Consider the following 20410-nt stretch of genomic DNA (forward strand, 5'->3'; position numbering starts at 1 on the left):
GGGGACTGGTTTTTTATGCCCAAATGGAGAGCATCTTTTCTGCTCTGCTGGCTGGGGGTGGGGAGGGGTGGGGGTGGGGAAGACAGTCCTAATCTCCGTACCTTCTGCTTCCTGGCTCCTTGGTGTGCTGCACGTGTCTTTGATCGATCTTTCTCCATCTCTGCTTACTGTTTGCTAGCTTGTGTTCAATTTCCTGACTAGACTTTTTGTGTTTTTTTTGAGTAGGGAGCAGATTGGTGTTGGTGTCCATCTGTTTCCTATTCTCTAAGACAGGTTGTTTGTCCACATGGAGATTCATGGGAGAACACACAGACACTGTTGAATAACACCTCATTGACTTGTGTGTCTGGCTCCAAATTGGGACTTGGAAGCCACTGGATGACGGACCAAGATTTCTTTTGCTCATCTACTTAGTTTCACAAATTTCTCCCTTCCTAGTCCAAGAGCTTGTTGACCCTCTGTTCATACGTCCCTAACTATTTAGGAGACCAGATGTGGTTTAGATCTTCGGTTATTCCCTTCTCTCTTCTCTGATCCACAAGGTTTATCTATCCTCCGCCCTGACATCCCTGGTTCTTTCTGGGGCATATGTTCTGTGTTAGACAAGTACAGCCTGAGTCTGCACAGGGCAAAACAGAGACCGTGCAAGCTCTACTAAAAGGCATCACACTCTTCAGAGATCTGAAGTTGCTGAAATAGTACAACAGAAATGACTTCGAGCAGGCTGGACTCCTTTCTCCCGCAGAGGCTTTGAACCAATGAGTTCCATTGCCCACGACACTGATCTTTGACTGGCAGGCACCCTCTTCCTTAGTTAGCGCTCCACCCCAGGGGTGGGTACCGAGGGGAACTTCCTGCCCGATCTAGCGGATGCTATCTTTCCCTTGCCTATCCTGTTGTCTTTTAGCTTTTTCATTTTCATTCAATAGGCATTTCTTTCGTTAAAAATTTTTAGTTGTGAATTAGGTAAAAGTCTCCAGAGCAGCTCATCCGTTGAAACACGTTGTTTCGACTCATCCATTGCACCCCTCCCTGTGCCAGCACTTATTCCGATCTCTCCCTGCTTCCTGTCTCTGTCCCTCCTTTCCTGCCATCGGAACCGGGTCATTGGGTAAATGCTGCCCTTTGGGTCTTAAATGGTTCATTATCTACCACAGGAGGGTGTACTTCCAGACCCGGGGTGTGACAAAGGGCCTTAGACTTGAGGGTCCCGCCAGTCTCTTTCCAACCAGTCCGCCTGGTCTTCTTCTTTTCAAATGAGTTTGAGTTTCATTTCACATTTTTCTCCCACTCGATCCAGGAACTTCTAATGTGACCCCTTTCAGAGCCATTGGGGGTGGTAGACAGGTACCATCTTGTTCTTAAACCGATGTCCATTTCATGGCCATTTGTCCACTGGACTAGTGGTTGACGTCTGTCTTTCCATTTTCATCACTCCGCATGGAGGGAGACTGGTGGTTACACTTTAGATGGCATCTCAGGGGCTTTGAAGACCCCGGCCACCACTCATCCAACTGCTGCCCGTTGGAAAGCAACAGCAGGGCCAGTCTGAGAGAGGAAAGTGGTGGCGCCCAGTTTCTTCAGAGAATCAACTGTAGGAAAGAGTCCACGTGACAGACGAGGCTCTTAAAATTGCACTCCTTAAGCTTATTCACGTCTGACAACCCCGTGGACAGGCTTCATGTACCCCTGAAAGTGTGTGTACCCCAGCTGGGGCAGGATGGCTATAGATGTTTTCCCCCCTTTTCAATCCAATCTCTTTGCGCCTCCTTTGTTTCACTGGTCAAATGGGATCCTCTGGTCTCACCTGAGGCAATAGCCAAGACTAGCAATAAAGCACATAAAACACCTAGGAAATAATAGTCATGAAAAAACCCAGCTAATTCACCGCATGGTGACCCTGGGTGTGTCAGAGTAGGGCTCTGTTGAGTTTTCAGTGGCTGGTATCTCAGAAGGAGATTGCTAGTCCCTTCTTAGACTATGCCTGGTGTGTGTGTGTGTGTGTGTGTGTGTATTCAAGCTTTCAGTGAACAGTCCCACCCCACAATCGTTTGCACTACCCAGAGGCTCCAGGACATACTCATCAGCCAGAGCACACTCCAACCACGGTGGTGACACCACATCTACAAACAAGATTGTTTCCCGCAAGAATCAGAAAGCAAGTCAGCGTTTGCCTGTGGTTCATCCAGACCTGACTGCGGATGCCCCGTGTTTGTGTATGAGTTAGTTAATTGTGCCAGCCTGGCCGATAATCACATGTGGGGCTAATTGAAAGGCGGAGGGATAAATGGGTAGTGAGCCTCGCCTTTCTAGTTCTCGGGTCTCTTGTTTTGTGATGGTTGTACCGGGCGCAGCTGCCTTAGCAGTTCCCTGCTTCAGCTTGCAAGATTGACTTCCTACAAGACATCCCCAAGGAGAAGCCACATGGACCTATCCTGATGCAGCCCTGGGTGCTGGAGCAGCCGTGTGGAGACCCTTGCCAGTGCTGAGATGCTTGTTCGTTCACTGACTCAGCTTTCCTCCTGCAGTCGGCATCATTGCCTCTGTTTTGTGAGGTAGAAGACTTTGTGGACTGGTGTTGGGTTAATGGGTTAATGTTGGACTTGTGGGCTTGGGCAGCATTGGGTTGGGATGTTTTCGTGATGCACATTTTCTTTACATAAAACTCTCTCTTATACATGAGTCACTGTGGGTTTGTTTCTCCAAAGTACCTAGACTAATACAGTGTATAAAGTTTTGTATCTAACGGTGTAGGCAAATTTCTATCTGACCGTTTCCTGTGCGGCCTCATTTTGGGTGGGGTTTTGTTAACCAATCCCTTGCAGTCTCACTTTTGGGGTTTGGGCTGCCTCTTCCGTCTGCCCTCTCAGCAGCTTGGCCTGAGTCCATCCTCTCTCTGCTGACCGAGACCAGAAAGGTGGGCTCCTTGAAGTGCGGAGGAGCTCACCCAGCGAAACTCACGCAAGTTCCAACAACACGGCTCTGTTCACCTCATTCATCGGTGCTCCTCACAAAGACGGCACAGTGCCCAGCTCCGCAGTGCCCAGCTCCGCTCTGCTTAGCGTCAAGGTAATACCGCCACCCCTCCAGCTCGGGGCTCGTTCTCCTAGGCACCCATCGGTGTAAGAGATGGTGAGAACATGGCGGGAACTTTGGCATCCATGGCGACGTGATCAAAAGGTGACAGCTCCATCAGCCCTTGGTGAAGATGGGCAGTCAAGGGTGGCATAAAAACAGTGGCTCTCTTTGGAGACAATCATATGGGGACATTTTGATGGTCACACATGCATTGGGCTACTGACCATAAAGTTAACCGTTCAAAACCACCGACTGCTGCACAGGAGAAAGAGGGGACTCTCAACTCCCGTTAACAGTTACAGTGTCAGAAACTCACAGGGGCGGTTCTACCCAGTCCTAGAAGGTCCTTATGAGTCGGCATTGACTCAGTGGCAGCAATTGGGCTTTGGAGTGAATGGCAGAGGCTAAGGATGGTACTAAACACCCTATAATGCACAGGCCACTCCACCCCCACCCCTACCCCAATAAATGATTATCTGGTCTAAAGCGTCCACAGTGACACTGTTGAACAATGTTCCATCAACGTGAGCTGCCACCTCATTTACCCCTCTAGCTAGGAGAGAACCCTCCACTGGAGTGATCATCTTTACAGCTGAGCTGGGTGTGGACCCTGCTGAACGTGTCAGCAGCTGTTTGCTTGCTGCAAAATGGAAATGCCTTTGGACGTTGACCACAGTCACAGTCAACAAGCCAGGCTAGGAGGGTGGCCCTACTGGGTCCTTCCCAGGCTGGGCTCGGGACCCACGCGGTGCATGCGGTCAGTCCTGGAGTACCCCGGGCTGCCTTATGCCTCTGCACCTTGGATGATCTGTTCTCTTTGCCAGTGCTGCCCATTCCACCTTCAACCACCACCCTCACTTCGGGCACCACTTCCCCCGAGAGCTTTCCCGGCCCGCTCCGTGGCACTGGGCTTCCATCCAGATGAGGATGACGAAACAACCCCCTGCCATCGAGCTCATTCCGACTCACAGCCACCCTACAGGACAGAGTAGAACTGCCCCTGTGGGTGTCTGGGATGGGAACTCCTGGCAGGAATAATAGAAAGCCTCATCTTTCTCGCACGGAGCAGGCTGGGGGTCTTGAACTGCTGACCTTGTGGTTAGCAGCCCAGTGCAGAACCCAGTAAGCCACGAGGGTTCTTTGGTTTTTCTTGGTAGCTTTTGCCAGGCAATACTAAAGTGTCCAGTCTCGGCGTCTTCCCTTGCTCTGCCCCACTAGAATGGAAGGGGTGCAAAGGGATGGACGTACCGTGTGTGAGGGAGATTAGAATTGTTCACGGGAAACTTTTCTTACCTTTTCATTCAAACAGGCCACGGACGCTTCGAAGCCTCCGGGCATCCATCTCTGTGCCTCCCATGCCCACACGGTGCCTGACTCACGGTAGGCACTGTGAACGTCAGGAGTTAATGCAGTGTTGGAAAAGGGTAGACTCATAAGCATCAAGACTGTCCTAACCTTGCTCTAAACAACTTGACGGACAACTAGCTTTTGTTAGGTGCTTACTGGCATCTGTCATATGCTGGGCATCTTGTACATGTCATCTCATTTAATCCTCACCTTTATCATACGAGGCAGGTAGTAATTATCCTCATTTTCCAGATGAGGAAGCTGGGGCTTAGCAAGATAGAGTCGTTTCCCCCTCTCATAGAGACGAGAAGTGGCAGATCTGGGCCTCAAATCCAGCGGCAAGCATGGTGCTCTGCTGCCAAATGGGGCCCTCTGAGCAATTCTCAGTTGTCTGGGCTCTCTCTCTTGGACCAGTCCTGGCACATTGTACCAGCAATGCTCTGTAGGCTTCAGGAGGCTGAAGTTCATGCAGTCACAGGAGAGGGTTCTGAGTGTCGGCAGACCCACCGTCAGCCCTGGAGAATTCTAATCTCCAGTGGGAGCAAGAAGGCAGAGAGGCGGCCCAGGGTGACAGCTTAATAATGATGGTGCATCTCTCTGGTGGCAAAGAGGAATTACTATGAGATTAAACGGTTTTCAATAACAAAATTTGATGTTTCAAGACAGGTTTATCCATCACATTTCATGGGTGGTTTCTGTAGGTGCCAAGCTGGACTCTTCCCCCACTCTCTCTGGGATGGTGTGATTTGACTGGCCGAAGCCTGCTCATCTGCTTTGGTAAAGATTAGAGGCAAGAAAACTGGGGAGCAGTTCTACTCTGTAATGCATGGGTCAGCAGGAGTCGGAATTAATGCGATCGCAGTTAATGAATAACTACTATTATTTTTGGGATTTGACGAGTATTTTAATAACGCTTCAAATCTAGAGACGTGTCCAGAATGAGAATAAATTGTGCTTGCTAACAGCTAAGACTGTAGCAAAGGGACTCCATCAATCGTACTTAGTGGTTTACTTCTTTATCAAGCTTTACCTGTAAAGAAAGCTTACCCTCTATAGTAACAGTTTCATCATTCACTGTTGACGTTTGCTTCCACCTCAAAACCCCCAAACCCTGCCACTGAGTCAATTCCCACTCCCAGTGACCCTGTGCCACAGGTACAGAGAACTGCCCCTGTGGGTTTCTGAGATAGTAAATTCCCCATGGGAGTAGAACGTCCCATCTTCCTGGTGGTTTAGAACTGCTGACCAGTTATTTCAACAGTGGTGGATTGTTGCTTTCACATGGCCAAAATGGAGAAAAGATTGCTTCATTCCCTAGTCCGGGGCAGCATACCAAGTGACCATTCATTTGGCTTGCTTTGAGAATGAAAGCTGATCTTGACTTTGGACCTGTAGTTCCACAGGTATCCAGGGGCAGCCCCGGTCATGGTCACCCTCCCTCTTCAGCAGCTCCTGAGGGCAGCTGGATGTGGGCTCTCTTTGGCCCAGAGGTGATTGTTATCTAAGAATTCATTCCTCCCCCAGATGATAGGCAACTCATCCGTATTCTTGCTGCACTTTAAATACCAGGGAGCAATTTGGTTTGAGGAAATCACTCTGCTTGTTGACAACGTCCCCTACTTTAGAGGCGAGGGAATGATGATCCAGGGTGCTCAGTCACCTGTCAATTTAGACACGAAAAGTTAAGCCTGGGGAGGGATTAGAGCCCAAATTGCTGGCGGCAGGCGGGTCATTTGGACGCCACTGCTCTGAAGGTTTGTGTCGCAGAGAAAAGAAATATTGCCGAGGATGGCAGATCTGGATAGTTGCAGTCAACTGCTGAGAAAACACCCTGACCTGCTAAATACACCGCAGCTCTGGCAGGTTCAGGAGCCGTGGATTAAGGAAACACGGTCCCAGACCCTGCTTTTGTGACCTGTCCCCGCCGTCCCTCCATCCCTCTGCTTGAGCACATGTCAGGGAGGCCAGAGGAGGGGCCTCAGCGCTGGAGCCAAGGGAGGGAGGGAGACACTGATGCCTGCCCTTGTTTGCTCTGTGCGCTCACCTGGGGCTTCAGGTGAGCTAGCTTGGTTTTCTTCACGTTTGATCTTCTGCCTTGAAAGGAATCAGAAAGAACACGAGAAAAGACCTTACGAGGAAGGACTGGCGTTCAATCAATGGGCTGAATCGATGTGTTAGAGAATAACCCAAACCCAGGCTCACTTTTGTGCATGGATGACGGGTGGGTCACGCTCATGAAAAAAAAAAAAAAATCAAACATTGGCGAGTGGACCCTCTGTATTCAGACCTCAAAACCACCCCACAAGTCGGGTAGAACTCTGATTTTCACGGAGCCGGAGAGAAAAGATCAAATGGTGAAGTGCCTTGCCCAAGGCCATCACAAGACGAGAGGGAGAGGTGGGACTCGGACCCAGGGCTTCTGAACTTGTATGATTGTTGGTTTCTGTGAGACCACAGCACCCTGACTGTTGTGTAGGCTTTCACCATTTTCAAAGGACTTTCATTTACAGTATGTCTGGCTCTCTCGTGAGGTGTACCACCAAACAGAGGCAGGAAGGGATTGCTAGAAAAGAACACAGACTTCGTCAGTCATGGCCAAAGTCACCCAACCTGACGCCATCCCTACAGAGACCTCTCTCTAACCCACAGTAGCCTTCTTAGTCTGCACTTATCGTTGGCTTCCTCTCCCCAGCACCCTTTGGTGAGTTTCCTAGGAGCATGATGTCGTCCTGAGACCAGTCAGGGCCAGTCTTACCTTTTCCCTTGCCCATATCCTCCAACGGAGTATGAACTGAAGCCAAACATGCGGTGCTTACTAGGCACTAAACCCCACTGCATTTTAATCCTTATTTAACTTTATTAATGTTACAACAACCCCACAAGACACCTGCTACTATTACCCCATTTTACAGTTGAGGAAACGATAAGTAATTTATTCAAGGTTCAATACTTAGTGAGCTGGGATTCTAACCAGGATCTCTGGTGACATAGTGGATCATGTGCTGGGCTGTTAATTGCAAGGTCGTCTGTTTGAAACAGAAAGCTGCTCCTTGGGAGACAAATGAGGAGCGGATACCAAGGGCTCAAGTAGAAAGAACATGTTTTGAGAATGATGATGGCAACAAATTTACAAATGTGCTTGACCCATAGGGTGGATGGATGGATTGTGATAAGAGTTGTAGAAGCCCCCAATAAAATGATTTAAAAAAAAAGAGTTACAGTCTTGGAAAACCCACAGGCTCCTTCTACCCTGTCCTATAGACAGGCATCCGAATTGACACAATGCTGATGAGTTTGGTTTTTGAATTTTTGGATTCTAACCAGGTAGATTATGGAGTCCTGGTGGTGTCATCATTATGTGCTGGGCTATGATCCGCATGTCGGCAGTTCAAAACCACCAGCAGCTCTGAGGGAGAAAGACTGGGATTTCTAATCCCGTAAATAGTTACAGTCTTTGAAACCCACCAGGAGGGTCGTTATGAGTCAGCATTGACTCAATGGCAGTGAGTTTAATCAGGTAAACTGGCTCTAGACAACTGGGCATTTGAAGCATTGAGAATTAGCTGTAAAACCCTAGTTGACTTGACATTCTTCAAGGTCATTCAGACCAACCCTCCGCCCCTGACTGGCTTGTCCAAAAGCCAGCCCAGAGAGACAGCGTGCTTGCCGCCTCTTCGCCTGGAATTCTGGAGCTATGCCCAATACCTGCTTCACAGGAGTGAAGGACCAATCCTGCCTGGTCTGTGAAAGTCCACACGTGGGAAAGCATCTGAGAAGTCACTCTCGCCATGGGTGCTGTGGTCAGGGATGGGGTGGGTTTGGCCCGGGGGTGGGGGATGTTTGTGAGAAGTCACTCTCGCCATGGGTGCTGTGGTCAGGGATGGGGTGGGTTTGGCCCGGGGGTGGGGGATGTTTGAACTTTCGGCAGTTCAGGCAGTCACTTTTCTCTTCAACCATTCTATTAGCAAGGATCCTCCGCTACCCTCTCACCTCCCACACTCGGGCCCAGGTGGGACACCCATCATCTGGATCCTGAATTCTTCAACGCTCTTTGCCTGCCCTAGATGTTGACGACTCGGACCAAGAGGGGTACTGACAGATAGACAGCCATGTGTATTTCGTGGCAGTAGCCTGATGGGACAATTGTAGGAAAACTCAGACCAGGTGATGACGGATGGGGGGAGATCACCCAGCCTCCCAGCCTCAGATGAATGGAGTCTTAGGCCCTGTCTCCCCAGCTTTGATATGGGGGACGCGTTCTTTATTTCCTTCCAGGGTTAGACCTAACCCAGACCAGTGAGCCAGCTGGCGGGTCCCCACGTTCTTTCCCTTCTTGTTCGCGGGGGCGAGAATCACCTGATGTTGGTCTGGGATGTTGGAGGGGGAGGGGGAACAGGTCTGAGATCTCTTGCCTGCCACATGCCCTTCCTCTGCCCAAGTCTCCCACGTGTTGGCTCCGCGTCTCAACGCTACTCTTTTCTCCTAGCCAGACATCATGTCCTGCTTCAGTCTCTTGTCCATCTGTAGACCTTCCCAGCTGAAACTCCAGCACGTTGGGAGGGGCTGCACGGGTGGGCCAACGGATCCTGCTCTGTCATGCAGGCCCCTTCCTCTGCACGCCAGACCCTTCTTGGGATATTTCTTTGAAGCGCTGGACGTAAGTGATGTGCCACCGGAAGAAAATGCCCATGGTGGAAGAGACAGGTTGGGTCACTGCCTGAGCCTGTGGACACACTGGCACTGCTGGAAAAGGCTCTGGAAGAGGTTGCCTGCTCCTCATGCCTTGTGGCATGGCGGCTGGCACCTAATCCACGGTGTCCAAACTCCATTCATCTTGCTCTACCAGGTGCTGCTTGGCTTCCCCCAGGACCCTTGAGGAAATTACGTACAGGGAGGGAGGTGAGCTCTGGTCTTTTGTCAACGGAGGCAAGTTTGGGTGATTAGGCAAAGAAAGCAAAGCCACTTTGGTCCAGAAGATTATCTTTGAGGCGTGTTGGGAACCAGAAGTAACTTATTGCCTGGGAGGCAAACCAAACCCAAGATGACTCTCAGCTAATTGCCTGCCTCTCCTTTCGCCGAGTCAAACTTCTTGGCATATAAAAGCCAGGCTCCTCTGTCGTCTCCATCCTCTGCCTCCATCTCTCTCTGTTCTTGCTAAGGGAGCTCCAGCTGGTCTCCACACTCTCGCGCCATGAACAGACAAGTCTGCAAGAAGTCTTTCAGTAGTGGCAGCCAGGGCTTCTCTGGCCGCTCCGCCGTGGTCTCCGGCAGCAGCAGGATGAGCTGCGTGGCCCGCTCTGGGGGAGCCAGCGGAGGGGCCTGTGGCTTCCGGAGTGGAGGCGGTGGCTTTGGAAGCCACAGCCTCTACAACCTGGGTGGCAACAAGAGCATCTGCATGAGTGTCGCAGCTGGTGGCTCCCGGGCTGGTGGCTTTGGCGGAGGACGTAGCCTCTGTGGAGGTGGCTATGGGGGTGGCTATGGAGCTGGCTTTGGGGGTGGTTTTGGTGGCGGCAGGGGAGTAGGAGGTGGCTTTGGGGGAGCTGGGGGCTTTGGAGGAGCTGGTGGCTTTGGCGGTCCTGGTGGGTTTGGTGGTCCTGGTGGCTTTGGTGGCCCTGGTGGCTTTGGCCCTGGTGGCTTTCCTGGAGGCATCCAAGAAGTGACTGTCAACCAGAGCCTTCTGCAGCCCCTCAATGTGGAAATCGACCCCCAGATCGGGCAAGTCAAGGCCCAGGAGCGCGAGCAGATCAAGACCCTCAACAACAAGTTTGCCTCCTTCATCGACAAGGTGAGACTAGAGCCAAGAGGTGCGAGAGCGAGCTTGGGCCATACAAGGAGCTGGGGTAGAAAGATGTCGCTGGAGTTGGGCCTGACTGGAGGTAGGGGTGACTGGATCCTGGCTTGGCTCTTCTTTGACCCCCGTGGGACAGTGAGCACCCCCTCGCCCTCTTTGGGCCTCATAGTCACGTCTGGGAAATGGAGGGTGCTTTCTGCTTCTGATTACCGTCTAGCGTTAGCTCTCACCAGGCCGAACGAAGTGGATGTCTCAATGCGCTCTTAGATCTTTTGAGGAATGGGGCCTGAGCCATGGAATGATTACAGTGAAGTTATGATTACTTCTGAAAAGCAATTATTTGGCTATTCAAACCAGCTGTAATCAAATTTGCCTCGGTACAAGCTTTGGGAGAGCTTCTTTCCACACGATGCATACTGGCAACTGACTTGTCTTCGGAATGATACGGTGCTTCTCGCTGGTCTGAGAGTGAGCTGCCCATGTTGAAGTGGAGATGGGGTGCAGGTTTGCTAGGAGAATGAGCCTAAGACCGGAAGTTCTACCTGGGTCCGCTGCAGGGGAGCGGGCTCTTCATACGAGAAACAACGAAGGAGAAGTTAGCATCGTTGGGTTGCTCTCATGAGCATAAAAAGCTTAAAACACAAATAATTTTATTCACGGTGATCTTTTTTTGTAGTAGTCTGAGGGTCCCAACAGAATTAGAGCATACCTGGGTGTGACTCTCGGGTTTGTCACTCAACAGCCACGTGACTATGGGGGGACTTGACTCACTAACACCATTGGAGCCTCAGTTTCCTAATCGACAAAATGGGGAACAATTGCACCCTACGTGCTGGTGGTTGTCAGGACTAAGTGAAATAGGAAATAGCTTATAGAGTAAGGACTCAATAGATGCTAGCTCTTCCCTTTCTAAATTCTCATCCTTCCCAAACTTCATAAAACAAAGGCCGTTGCAGACCAAAGAGCCAGGCCGCTGTGCTCTTTGGGAAGTGGGTGGGCCCCGAATCAAGGGGCTGACTCCGTTTCTTGCTTCTCCTGATGCAGGTGCGGTTCCTGGAGCAGCAAAACAAGGTCCTGGAGACCAAGTGGAACCTGCTGCAGCAGCAGGGCTCAGGATCCGGCTCAGGCCCCAACAACCTAGAACCCCTCTTTGAATCCTACATCAGCTACCTGCGCCGGCAGTTGGATTTGCTTCTGGGGGAGAGAGGGAACCTGGATGGAGAGCTGAGGAACGTGCAGGACCTGGTGGAAGACTTCAAAAAGAAGTGAGGCCCCCCAGCTGGGGAGTTTCCCCTTCTGGGGGATTAGCAGGGAGGTGTGGTCCCCATTTGGAATGCCAACCGTTTCAGGCTGCACCTTCCCTCAATACTCTTGGATGGGTTTGAAGGAAGCATGACAGAGCAGAAAGGAAGCGAGAGAATTAGGACCGAGATGTCTGGGTGGCTGCCTGTAGATTCCAGGCCCCGAAGCCATGCAGGCCCCTCCTCTCGCAGCCCTGGTTGAGGAAAGCATGCTCTTAAGGCTTCAAGCTCTTCAGGGTGGGGAGCCGTCCACACTTTACTGTCCCTGGGAATCACCTTGAACGTTTGTTAAAAAAAAGGTCCATATCTATGTGGCATTAGATATTCTGAACCAGTCTCAGGATTCTGGGAAGATGGTCCAGAGCTGCCCATGGTCAAGTGCTCTTTCATTGTGTCCAGGGCAAGCCCCTGTTTCTGCAGTGTCAGGGAGTCCATTCCTGTGTGTGGGGAACTGGAGTTCAGGGGTACACCGTGTATCTCAAAGGAGGGGCTTCCAGATACCTCCAAGGGCCAGAACCCACAGGGATGAGTACTGCTAGGGAGGTCTTCTCAGCCACCTTCCCCAAAGGTCTCCCTCTAATTCAGTCACAGCAGCTGGGGTGGGCAACCATTCTGTGGTAGGCTCTGAGGTTGACCCTTGGGGATTCAGGCCGCTCAGATCCACACTTCCAGAGACCTCTTTTCTAGAATCATCCCAATTCTTCTGTCTTCAAAAAATCAAAATTCTTGGTGGGAGATTTGAGTCATCAACAGAGACCTTATAGTCTTGATGCTTTCAGAAGACATGAGCTTACCACACCCCCCCCCCCCCAATTCCTATAGAAGCAAATTCCTGTAATCAATGAAAGAGAAGCAGAGGGAACAGAGACAGAAATGAGTAACTCTCCCTCTGGGTCCCACACGTGCACCTTGTGCTTTGTGAGGTTGATCAAAGAGCCTAGCTAAGTAGCCAGGCTCCGTGACATCTTCCCCATCTCTGTCCACCGGCTCACACCTCTGTCACTAAGACTCAGAGGAAAGAGAAGCAAGTACCTTGAACTTTTGAAAGATCTTGGGCAGGACCGGCTACATCATTTGTAGGAATTGGGGTCAAATGTTATAAAATGAATGTATTGAGAATTTCAAGACAGTGACAAGTGGGCCTGAAATCAAAAAGCAAAGACCTCAGGAACACAGGGCCCTGGGCAACTGCACAGGCCACACGCCCAAGACGCTGGTTCGATCCCTGAGTGAGGAGATTCCAAGTGCGTGCTCAGGATCCTCATCTCTTTCAGTCACTTGCGAAAGGCCTCGGTCCAAAGGTGGTCTCTTTCTGCTCTAGGTATGAAGACGAGATCAACAAACGCACTGCAGCAGAAAATGAGTTTGTGGGACTCAAGAAGGTGGGTGAGCTGCGAAGGGCAGATCCAGGATTTACCTTGTGTGTGTTGGGGGGCTGCCCCACCCAGGGAGGGTGGTATTTCTTTACATTTTGGGGAAGGAGGTGTTTGAGGAGGAAAATGACCTTGAATATATTGCTGGTTGGGAGACGTCTTAAATGTTCATGCGACTAATGAGATGATTAGCAACGCGGACAAATAATGAACATTTTCGTGACAGTTTTAAGCTTACAATAATACCCTGGGTATTATTATTTCTTTCTCATTGTATAAACCTATAGGTAACACAACATTTGTCATTTGGACAATTTTCACCTGCCCAGTCCAATGACATTTAGTATGTTCGCCATGTTCAGCCAACACCGTCCCTGAATTTTCCCATCACCCTTATCAGACGCTCAATATCCTCAAAAGTGTAAAGCCTTCCTATGAATAATAACCATCAGCGACTGAAACCATGGTAGCTCGTTTAAGCCACCCATTGAAAGCAGAGAGAAGGGAGTCCCTCTTCCCTATTCAGGAGGTCGGGTTTCTGGTACCAGATACAGCGTTGCAGATTGAGAAAGTGTGATTCTTCCACCCTAAAAGGCAGATGGCTACTCTGTGTCTGGCTAATACGGTTTGCATTTTGTGAAAGCCGAGGGGTGGGATGGGCTGAGGCTGTTGGAAGGAAGAGAACCACTGTGGTTTGCTTTCTTTTAAGAGGGAAAGGAAAGTGAGAAGTCACACTTGGAGGAGCCGGACGCAGTCACAGCAGGGGAAGGGCCAAGAGGACCGGTGAAGGCTTAGGAAGAGCCAAGGGTGTGGGGTGGGCCGGGACAGAGGGTCATTGCTCTGGGCTTCTGACCTTCCCCCAGGATGTGGACGCAGCTTACATGAACAAGGTGAATCTGCAGGCCCAAGTGGACAGTCTCTCAGATGAACTCAACTTCCTGAAGACGCTCTACGAGACGGTGAGTCCTCGCGGCCCCGCTTACTCTGCTCCTGTCTGCAAATGAAACGCTAGAGCTGCTCTAGAGGACAGTCCAGCAGCAGGGCGCGCACATAGCCAGCACCAGGACTCAGAATTCAGCCGTGCCTTTCTGCCCCCCCCTTGCCCCCCCTGCCTCCCCCGCACCCCAGGAAATGTTGACTTAGCTCCCGGCCTGCACAGACCCGGCCCATACCTCTCTCTGCCCACGTAACTCATCCCTTGGGGCCAGTCCTTTCGGTGCTTCACCTTCGCGATGGCTCCTGTTTCAGCATCATAGTGTGCGCTTTCTGAATGTTCCCCCTTTCTGCAGCCCCCTGGAAGCCCAGGCAGTAGCTTCGCCACCTGATTGTAGTTGCCTTGGTCCAGATTTCTTGGGGTGAGAGCCAGGCCCAGGATAGAAGCTCCCTGTTCAGGCCTCATTCCTGGAATATCTCTGCTGGTAGAAGATTCTTGAACGTCTTCATCTCCAGCATCCCTTGGGGCCAGCAGCGTGAGAGGGTGACCATCTCGGTTCCTTGCAGGAGCTGTCCCAGATGCAAAGACACATCAGCGACACGTCCGTGGTGCTGTCCATGGACAACAACCGCTGCCTGGACCTCGACAGCATCATCGCTGAGGTCAAGGCCCAGTACGAGGACATTGCTCAGAGGAGCAAGGCTGAGGCCGAGGGCCTGTACCAGACCAAGGTAGGGGGCCCACTTCCTGCCCCCACACTCGAGAGGAGACAGTTTTCAAACCCAGTGACCTTCCTAGCGACTGTCCCAACACTTGGTGGCGTGCTGCTGACAGACTTCTCCGTTGTCAGCTTGGGGAGCTGCAGACCACGGCCGGCAGGCACGGCGATGACCTGAGAAACACCAAGAGCGAGATCATGGAGCTCAACAGGATGATCCAGAGGCTGCGGGCCGAGATCGAGAACGTCAAGAAGCAGGTGGGTTCAGGCTTTATAGAGAGTGCCTGGAGGTTGTCTGGGCCCTGGGAGACGCAGTCATGTCTGTGTGCCTCCGCCACACACTTTCTCGGGCCTTTCACAGTGTCCCCATAAAGTAGTGCTGTCTCTGGAAACCTCTGCCCTCCCACGTGTACTATCCTTATCTTAGTCCCCTAGTGCAAACTGGTCCCCCAGGAGAGATGCTTGCTCTTTCTCATTTGCCTAGGACTTCGTGCAGCCCCTGTGGTGGCCTTGAATCCTCAGCTCTCAGCAGGATCTGTCCTGAGCTGGGCTATTGATCACTCTCTTCATTTCACCTCCATGCTGCCTGGCATCCTCAGGGTGAAATCACTAAGAAAGAAAGATGGGAGCCTTACCAGATCCCCCCTACCTTACCAGTGCAGGAGAGCCAATTGACGTCTTTTCGTTAATGAGATAGGGATTGATCTCCAGGGGCTGGAGGTGAATGAATGAACTCCTTGCGAAATCATCTGTTTTCCAAGGAGGTCCTGTTGGGATTTCTAAGAAAATGGAGGGATGGATGCTGGATGGGGGAGAGCTCCCCTCCCATGAAAGACCACGGCGTGCTCCTTGGTTGTTATAGCCCTTGGTTTTCTATCACTTTCCTCCCAGAACGCTAACCTCCAGGCAGCCATTGGGGAAGCCGAGCAGCGCGGGGAGCTGGCCCTCAAGGACGCCAATGCCAAGCTCCAGGACCTGCAGGACGCCCTGCAGAAGGCCAAGGATGACCTGGCCCGGCTGCTGCGGGACTACCAGGAGCTGATGAACGTCAAGCTGGCCCTGGACGTGGAGATCGCCACCTACAGGAAGCTGCTGGAGGGCGAGGAGTGCAGGTGAGAAGCCATGGGGCCGGCATTTTCCAGAAAGAATTTTATAGTGATTTTTTTGATAAGAAAGGAAAGAGAGGAGCAATGGTGATCTTAAGGAGAGGACAACTCAATTCAAGTCCCACATTTGTTTTGGTTGTGGCTAATCAAGATCATGCCATTCTTATCTTCGCTGTGAATGTCAGTAGTGTATCGCAAGGCCCTGCTGATCCTTGCTATAGCAAAAATGATACAAGGTTCTCTATCCGTGTTGTCTAACACAGTAACCATTAGCCACTCGAACACTTGCAACATGGCTCGTCAGTTTTCAATTTCATTTAAACGCACGGAAGTAGCCTCATGTAGTTAGTGGTGACTACCTTGTGGATGAGCCTGTAGCTGCCCCTCCCCTGCGACCGAGTCCATACGGGGAGGTGGCAGACACACATGCACTCTTGAAAAAAATGACACAATGCTACGCATGTCACGGGTGACTACCAAATGCCAAGCGCATGCCAAGAATTGAGAGATCTTTCTGCGGACCCACTGCCCACGAATTCTTTGCCAAGAGCCTTTGTTTTCAGGCAGCTTCCAATGGAATGGAGGAAGCAAAACCCAAGTATAAGAAGAGTTATGTAACGTTTAATGGGTTGCTCCAGGCAGGAGAATGAAATCAGTGCTAAGCGCATTAAGAGTGGAGGGACGCAGAGGGAGGGTGGCCCCGATGGGGCCTGCACAGACCAGGTAACCAGACCAGGTAACCAGACCGTTCCATCGATGGAAAGCTGCCTTCTCCGTAAACGGAAACAGGGTGCACGTGGGTGGGTGATGTGGGCATGATGTGCCCAAGTTCCTATCTAGTTCATTATGTGGTACCAGCTCTCCTCAGATTCTACCCACCTTCCACCCCACCAATCACTCTGGGAGTGCTCCCTGGGAAGGATTCCTGGGGGAGAGGCAGAGCCGAGTCGAGAAGGTGAAAGCGGCGATACGCAGGAAGGAAGATGGTCTTTAGTCACGGGGCAGGAGGTGGGACTCGGCTCACCAAGCAGGGTTGAGAGGTGAAGTCATTCGTCTGGAGCTGAAGGCCTTGGGGCTCAAGGAACGCTGATGCGGGAAGGCCGATGGAGGGTAGTTGGTGCCGGGACTGGAAGTCCCACCCCGGAAGCAGCCCCTGTCCTGGAGAGTCTGGTCCTGGAGATGGGCGTGGACTACCCTCTACCCTCTAGCAGGGCAGATGGCCAGATATGGCTCCCAAGGTTGTCCCCTGTCAGCTGGTTGGGTCATTCACACCTCTTGTCTTCCTTTGCAGGATGTCTGGGGAATGTCAGAGCGCTGTGAGCATCTGTAAGTCGTCTGTTCAACCACGTTCTCCCAGGGTTGTAGAAAGGGCCCTTAGAAATATCCTCACTGACCGACGACGTCCAGGCAGGAGCCGCTGGCTCATCTGGCAACGTTTCAGTCCAAATCTAACACCCGCCCCCACAACCCCCCCCCCCCATCCCTAACCATCATGTCTTGGGGAGTTCACTAGATTGGAGAAAGAGAAGTTCCAGGGGACACCCTTGGCCAAGCTCACGCCTGTGGTTTACAAACTGCAAAAGAGGTCAGGCCACCGAGAAGGGGAGCATCTTTCGTTAAGTCACACAGCCCCAGAGTAGAGTGGGGAGGTCAATCCGGGCCTCTAGCTTTCCTAGGGACCAAGAGGAGGCTTTCTACTCCCGCGGAGAGTTGTCCTCCGGGAAATACACGGGGGCAGTGCTGCTCTGTCGAGTCGGCATCGACTGGACAGCAGTGAGCCAGTGGGCCTCCCTGGCCTTTCGCCTGACCGCAGTGCGTGTCCTCTGCAGCGGTGGTCAGCAGCGTCAGCAGCACGAGCAGCAGCCGTGGCGGTTACGGAGGGCTTGGTGGCAGCGGCAGCGGCGGCTATGGGGGCCTCAGTGGCGGCGGCAGCAGCAGAGGCCGCAGCGGTGGCTACGGGGCAGCGAGCGGTGGCAGTGGCCATGGCGGGGTCACGGGCAGCAGTGGAAGCTACCAGAGCAGCGGCGGCAGCGGGAGCCGGCTGGGCGGCGGAGGCAGCAGCTCAGTGAGCCAAAGCAGCTCAAGCAGCGTCCAGACCTCTGGAGGCAGCAGCGGCTACAAGTCCGGCGGTGGAAGCAGCATCGGCGTCCGCTTCTCCCAGGCCACCAGCTCGAGCCAGCATGCCTCCAAGTGATCCCGGGGACCCAAGCTCGGTCCCACTGGCTTCTCTCGCAGCCTGCACCAGAACGCCCCACTCTCTGCTTGCTCCCCCAAATGCTCACCGTTCAACCTCTCTGTGCCTCAAGTTCCCTGGAGAAAGCTGACCTCCTGGCTCCTCCATCTCCCAAACCTCTCCTTGGCCAAGGAGGTCCCACTGCCGGTCGGGGGATACCCACGCCCCTGAATGAGCTCCTGCGATGACTTCTGAATGTGCCCAGCAATACCAGCGCCCTCCCAGGTCTGGGCCATTGATCTGCCCAGGTCGGAGCCTTCCCAACCAGGCTGCACCCACGCTGGGCCTTCAGCTCCGGGCTGCAGCCTGCTGGCAATCTGCAACACTGCCTGAGGAGGGCGGTGTGGAGGGCCAGTGCTGGAGGGTGGGCTGGTGACCCTGTCTAGACTCTGGGCTGTCCGGGGTACCCTCTGCTCCTCTGGGCCCTGTATTCCGACAGGCTGCTGTCCTTTCATTCTCTGAGCTGGGGACCCTCCTTGGTAGTGAACACATCCCGCCTTCTTCTCTCAATAAATTGCATTGTATTTCATTTACGTCCGGGTGTCTGCCTTTCATTCAAGGAGTCAGCAGAATGCATGCGTTCAGCAGAATGCATGCGGGTGTGGCCAGGCCAGAGAGTGGAGGGTTCTCAGGACGGGAGTGGGGATCTTTCACAAGCCCACTGGTGAGTGAAACGGAAGCTGCATGGTCCCGGCTTCTACTGGATCTGTTTTACTGGGTTTGTGTGACAGGTTTTGTTCAAGAGCATTTTTGGCAGTTTAAGTGGGGGGACCTTCCGCACTTCTAAAAAGGTCATCGGGCCCATCCTTCTGATGCCGAGCAGTAGGCCTCTCCTTCTAATCTTGGAAGAAGAGGGTTCAGCCATCGTTCATCGAGGGAGCCGATACCACCACCACCATGGCCCCTTTACTTCCCCTCTGGCCCCACCAGTCACAGAGCACATTTGTTTTCTGCAAACGTAGCTCCGGGCATTTGAAGGGGTCAATAGAAAACACCCTTTTCCTCCATGCCAGGGTCCTACACCAATGAAGCGATGAAAGAACAAAGCAAACAGAGAACCAAAATATTACCATTATCAGGGACAACGCCGATACTGGAGAACGTGGCTTCTGTCTCAGGTGAAATGGGCTTCCCGGCTGGACACAGGGAGAATGGAGTCACCACAGCCTTCCTGTGGAGTCAGGCCCCTCACGGTTGCTAGGGGAGCGGAAGACAAGCTTGCTAGGGCCATCAGATGCTAAGTCAGGGAGGGGCAGCACTATGCGCACCTAGTTCCTCCTGCCAGACTCACCAATCGAGTATGAATGGGGACAGGACTGTTCCCCATTAGTAAAGCTCACTCCAGAGGAGTGTAGCTTAGGAATGGGGTTAATGGATTCTTGCCCTTAAACCAGCATCTCCCAGGTGTTCCGAGAAGCTGAGGTCTAATGCAGGGAAGACAAAGGTAATTGAGGCTCAACTAGGCAGACAGGGCTTGGGTGGACATGGCACTGAGGGTCTCTGCTCCCTTCCCCATCTCTCCAACCAAGCCTAGCTGCACAACCGAGCATGGTAAGATGCTGACTTGTAAGTCACTGTGGATCACATATTACCTCCTAGAGGCTGGGCCAGGACTGGTCTAATGAGCAGGCATCTTGATTTGTCTGATGGTCCAAGGAGGGCCTGGCCTTCATGGTCTTGAGCCCACGGTGGGCTCATCCCCTTATAGTTCACTCTGTCTGCTCTCCAACGCCTAGCAGCCTTCATCTCCTGACGAGCATATACAGTATTTATAATTACTTCTTGACACAAAGCTCTTTCTTACACATACGAGTGTCACTGGGTTTGTTTCTCTAATCACGCAGCCTAACACAAAAGGTGACTTAAAATATTAGTCTTTATTATTCATTAATAGGGTAAACAACAACAACCACCTGGCTTTCAGCTGCGTTTCAAGGAATATGTGAAATAATAAATGTAAAAAAATAGATTTTACGAAATGAAAGATGTCCATATAGATAGTGTGCTGTATGTATGCAAATTTTGATCAGCTGCTAGATTAGAAGCTCTTTGAGGCGAGAAACCATGCCATACACAGTTTGTGTGTTGCATAATACTGGACAGAAATGTGCACTCAGTAAGCACTGTTGACTGACGGATAGATGAGATGATAAAATGAACGCATGCTGGAGTGTGGCACATTTCCTCGACCAAGATAAGTCCTTAACAAATGGGAGATATTACCATCACTTTTCCTATTGTTGCCTCTGATTTCTGTGGCATCGGATTGTCAAGGCTACAAGTGACTATGGAAAGGAAGCTTCATTTAGACCCTGGCGTCTTCTCTAAAATACTGTCCACACGTGGTGGTCCCATCTGTGGTGGGTAACTTCTCTGTCTCACAGAAGGTCATTGCTCCTTTGGAGGGGTTCCTCCTTTTTAGGAAACGTTGCCTCACATCCAGCTGAGTCCTACTTTAGAAATTCTACTCAGCCTATGCGAGCACGAGGTGTCGAAGGGATCAGGTATAAGGCATCATCAGAACAAAAA

General features: G+C 51.9%; 1 protein-coding gene across 1 annotated transcript; it reads left to right on the top strand.

Annotated features, from left to right (window-relative positions):
• The first annotated feature begins 9616 nt into the window (after positions 1-9616).
• LOC101655905 (keratin, type II cytoskeletal 2 oral) lies at positions 9617-17842 on the top strand. Its single transcript, XM_030884778.1, has 9 exons — positions 9617-10210; positions 11261-11481; positions 12839-12899; positions 13754-13849; positions 14391-14555; positions 14675-14800; positions 15434-15654; positions 16940-16974; positions 17478-17842. Exons 1-9 carry the CDS (start codon positions 9617-9619, stop codon positions 17840-17842), a joined length of 1884 nt encoding a protein of 627 aa, XP_030740638.1.
• Positions 17843-20410: the final 2568 nt, after the last annotated feature.

Source organism: Echinops telfairi, unplaced genomic scaffold (assembly GCF_000313985.2).
Source record: "Echinops telfairi isolate 266 unplaced genomic scaffold, ASM31398v2 ScPeMD7_12;HRSCAF=54, whole genome shotgun sequence".
In the NCBI taxonomy this organism is placed as follows: Eukaryota; Metazoa; Chordata; class Mammalia; order Afrosoricida; family Tenrecidae; genus Echinops; species Echinops telfairi.

What these genes read in the sequence shown, in the direction of transcription:
- LOC101655905 (XM_030884778.1), top strand. Translation starts at nt 9,617, where the DNA reads ATGAACAGACAAGTCTGCAAGAAGTCTTTCAGTAGTGGCAGCCAGGGC. An exon ending in TTGCCTCCTTCATCGACAAG is followed by an intron (nt 10,211 to 11,260) that starts GTGAGACTAGAG and finishes CTCCTGATGCAG; the next exon opens with GTGCGGTTCCTGGAGCAGCA. An exon ending in AGTTTGTGGGACTCAAGAAG is followed by an intron (nt 12,900 to 13,753) that starts GTGGGTGAGCTG and finishes ACCTTCCCCCAG; the next exon opens with GATGTGGACGCAGCTTACAT.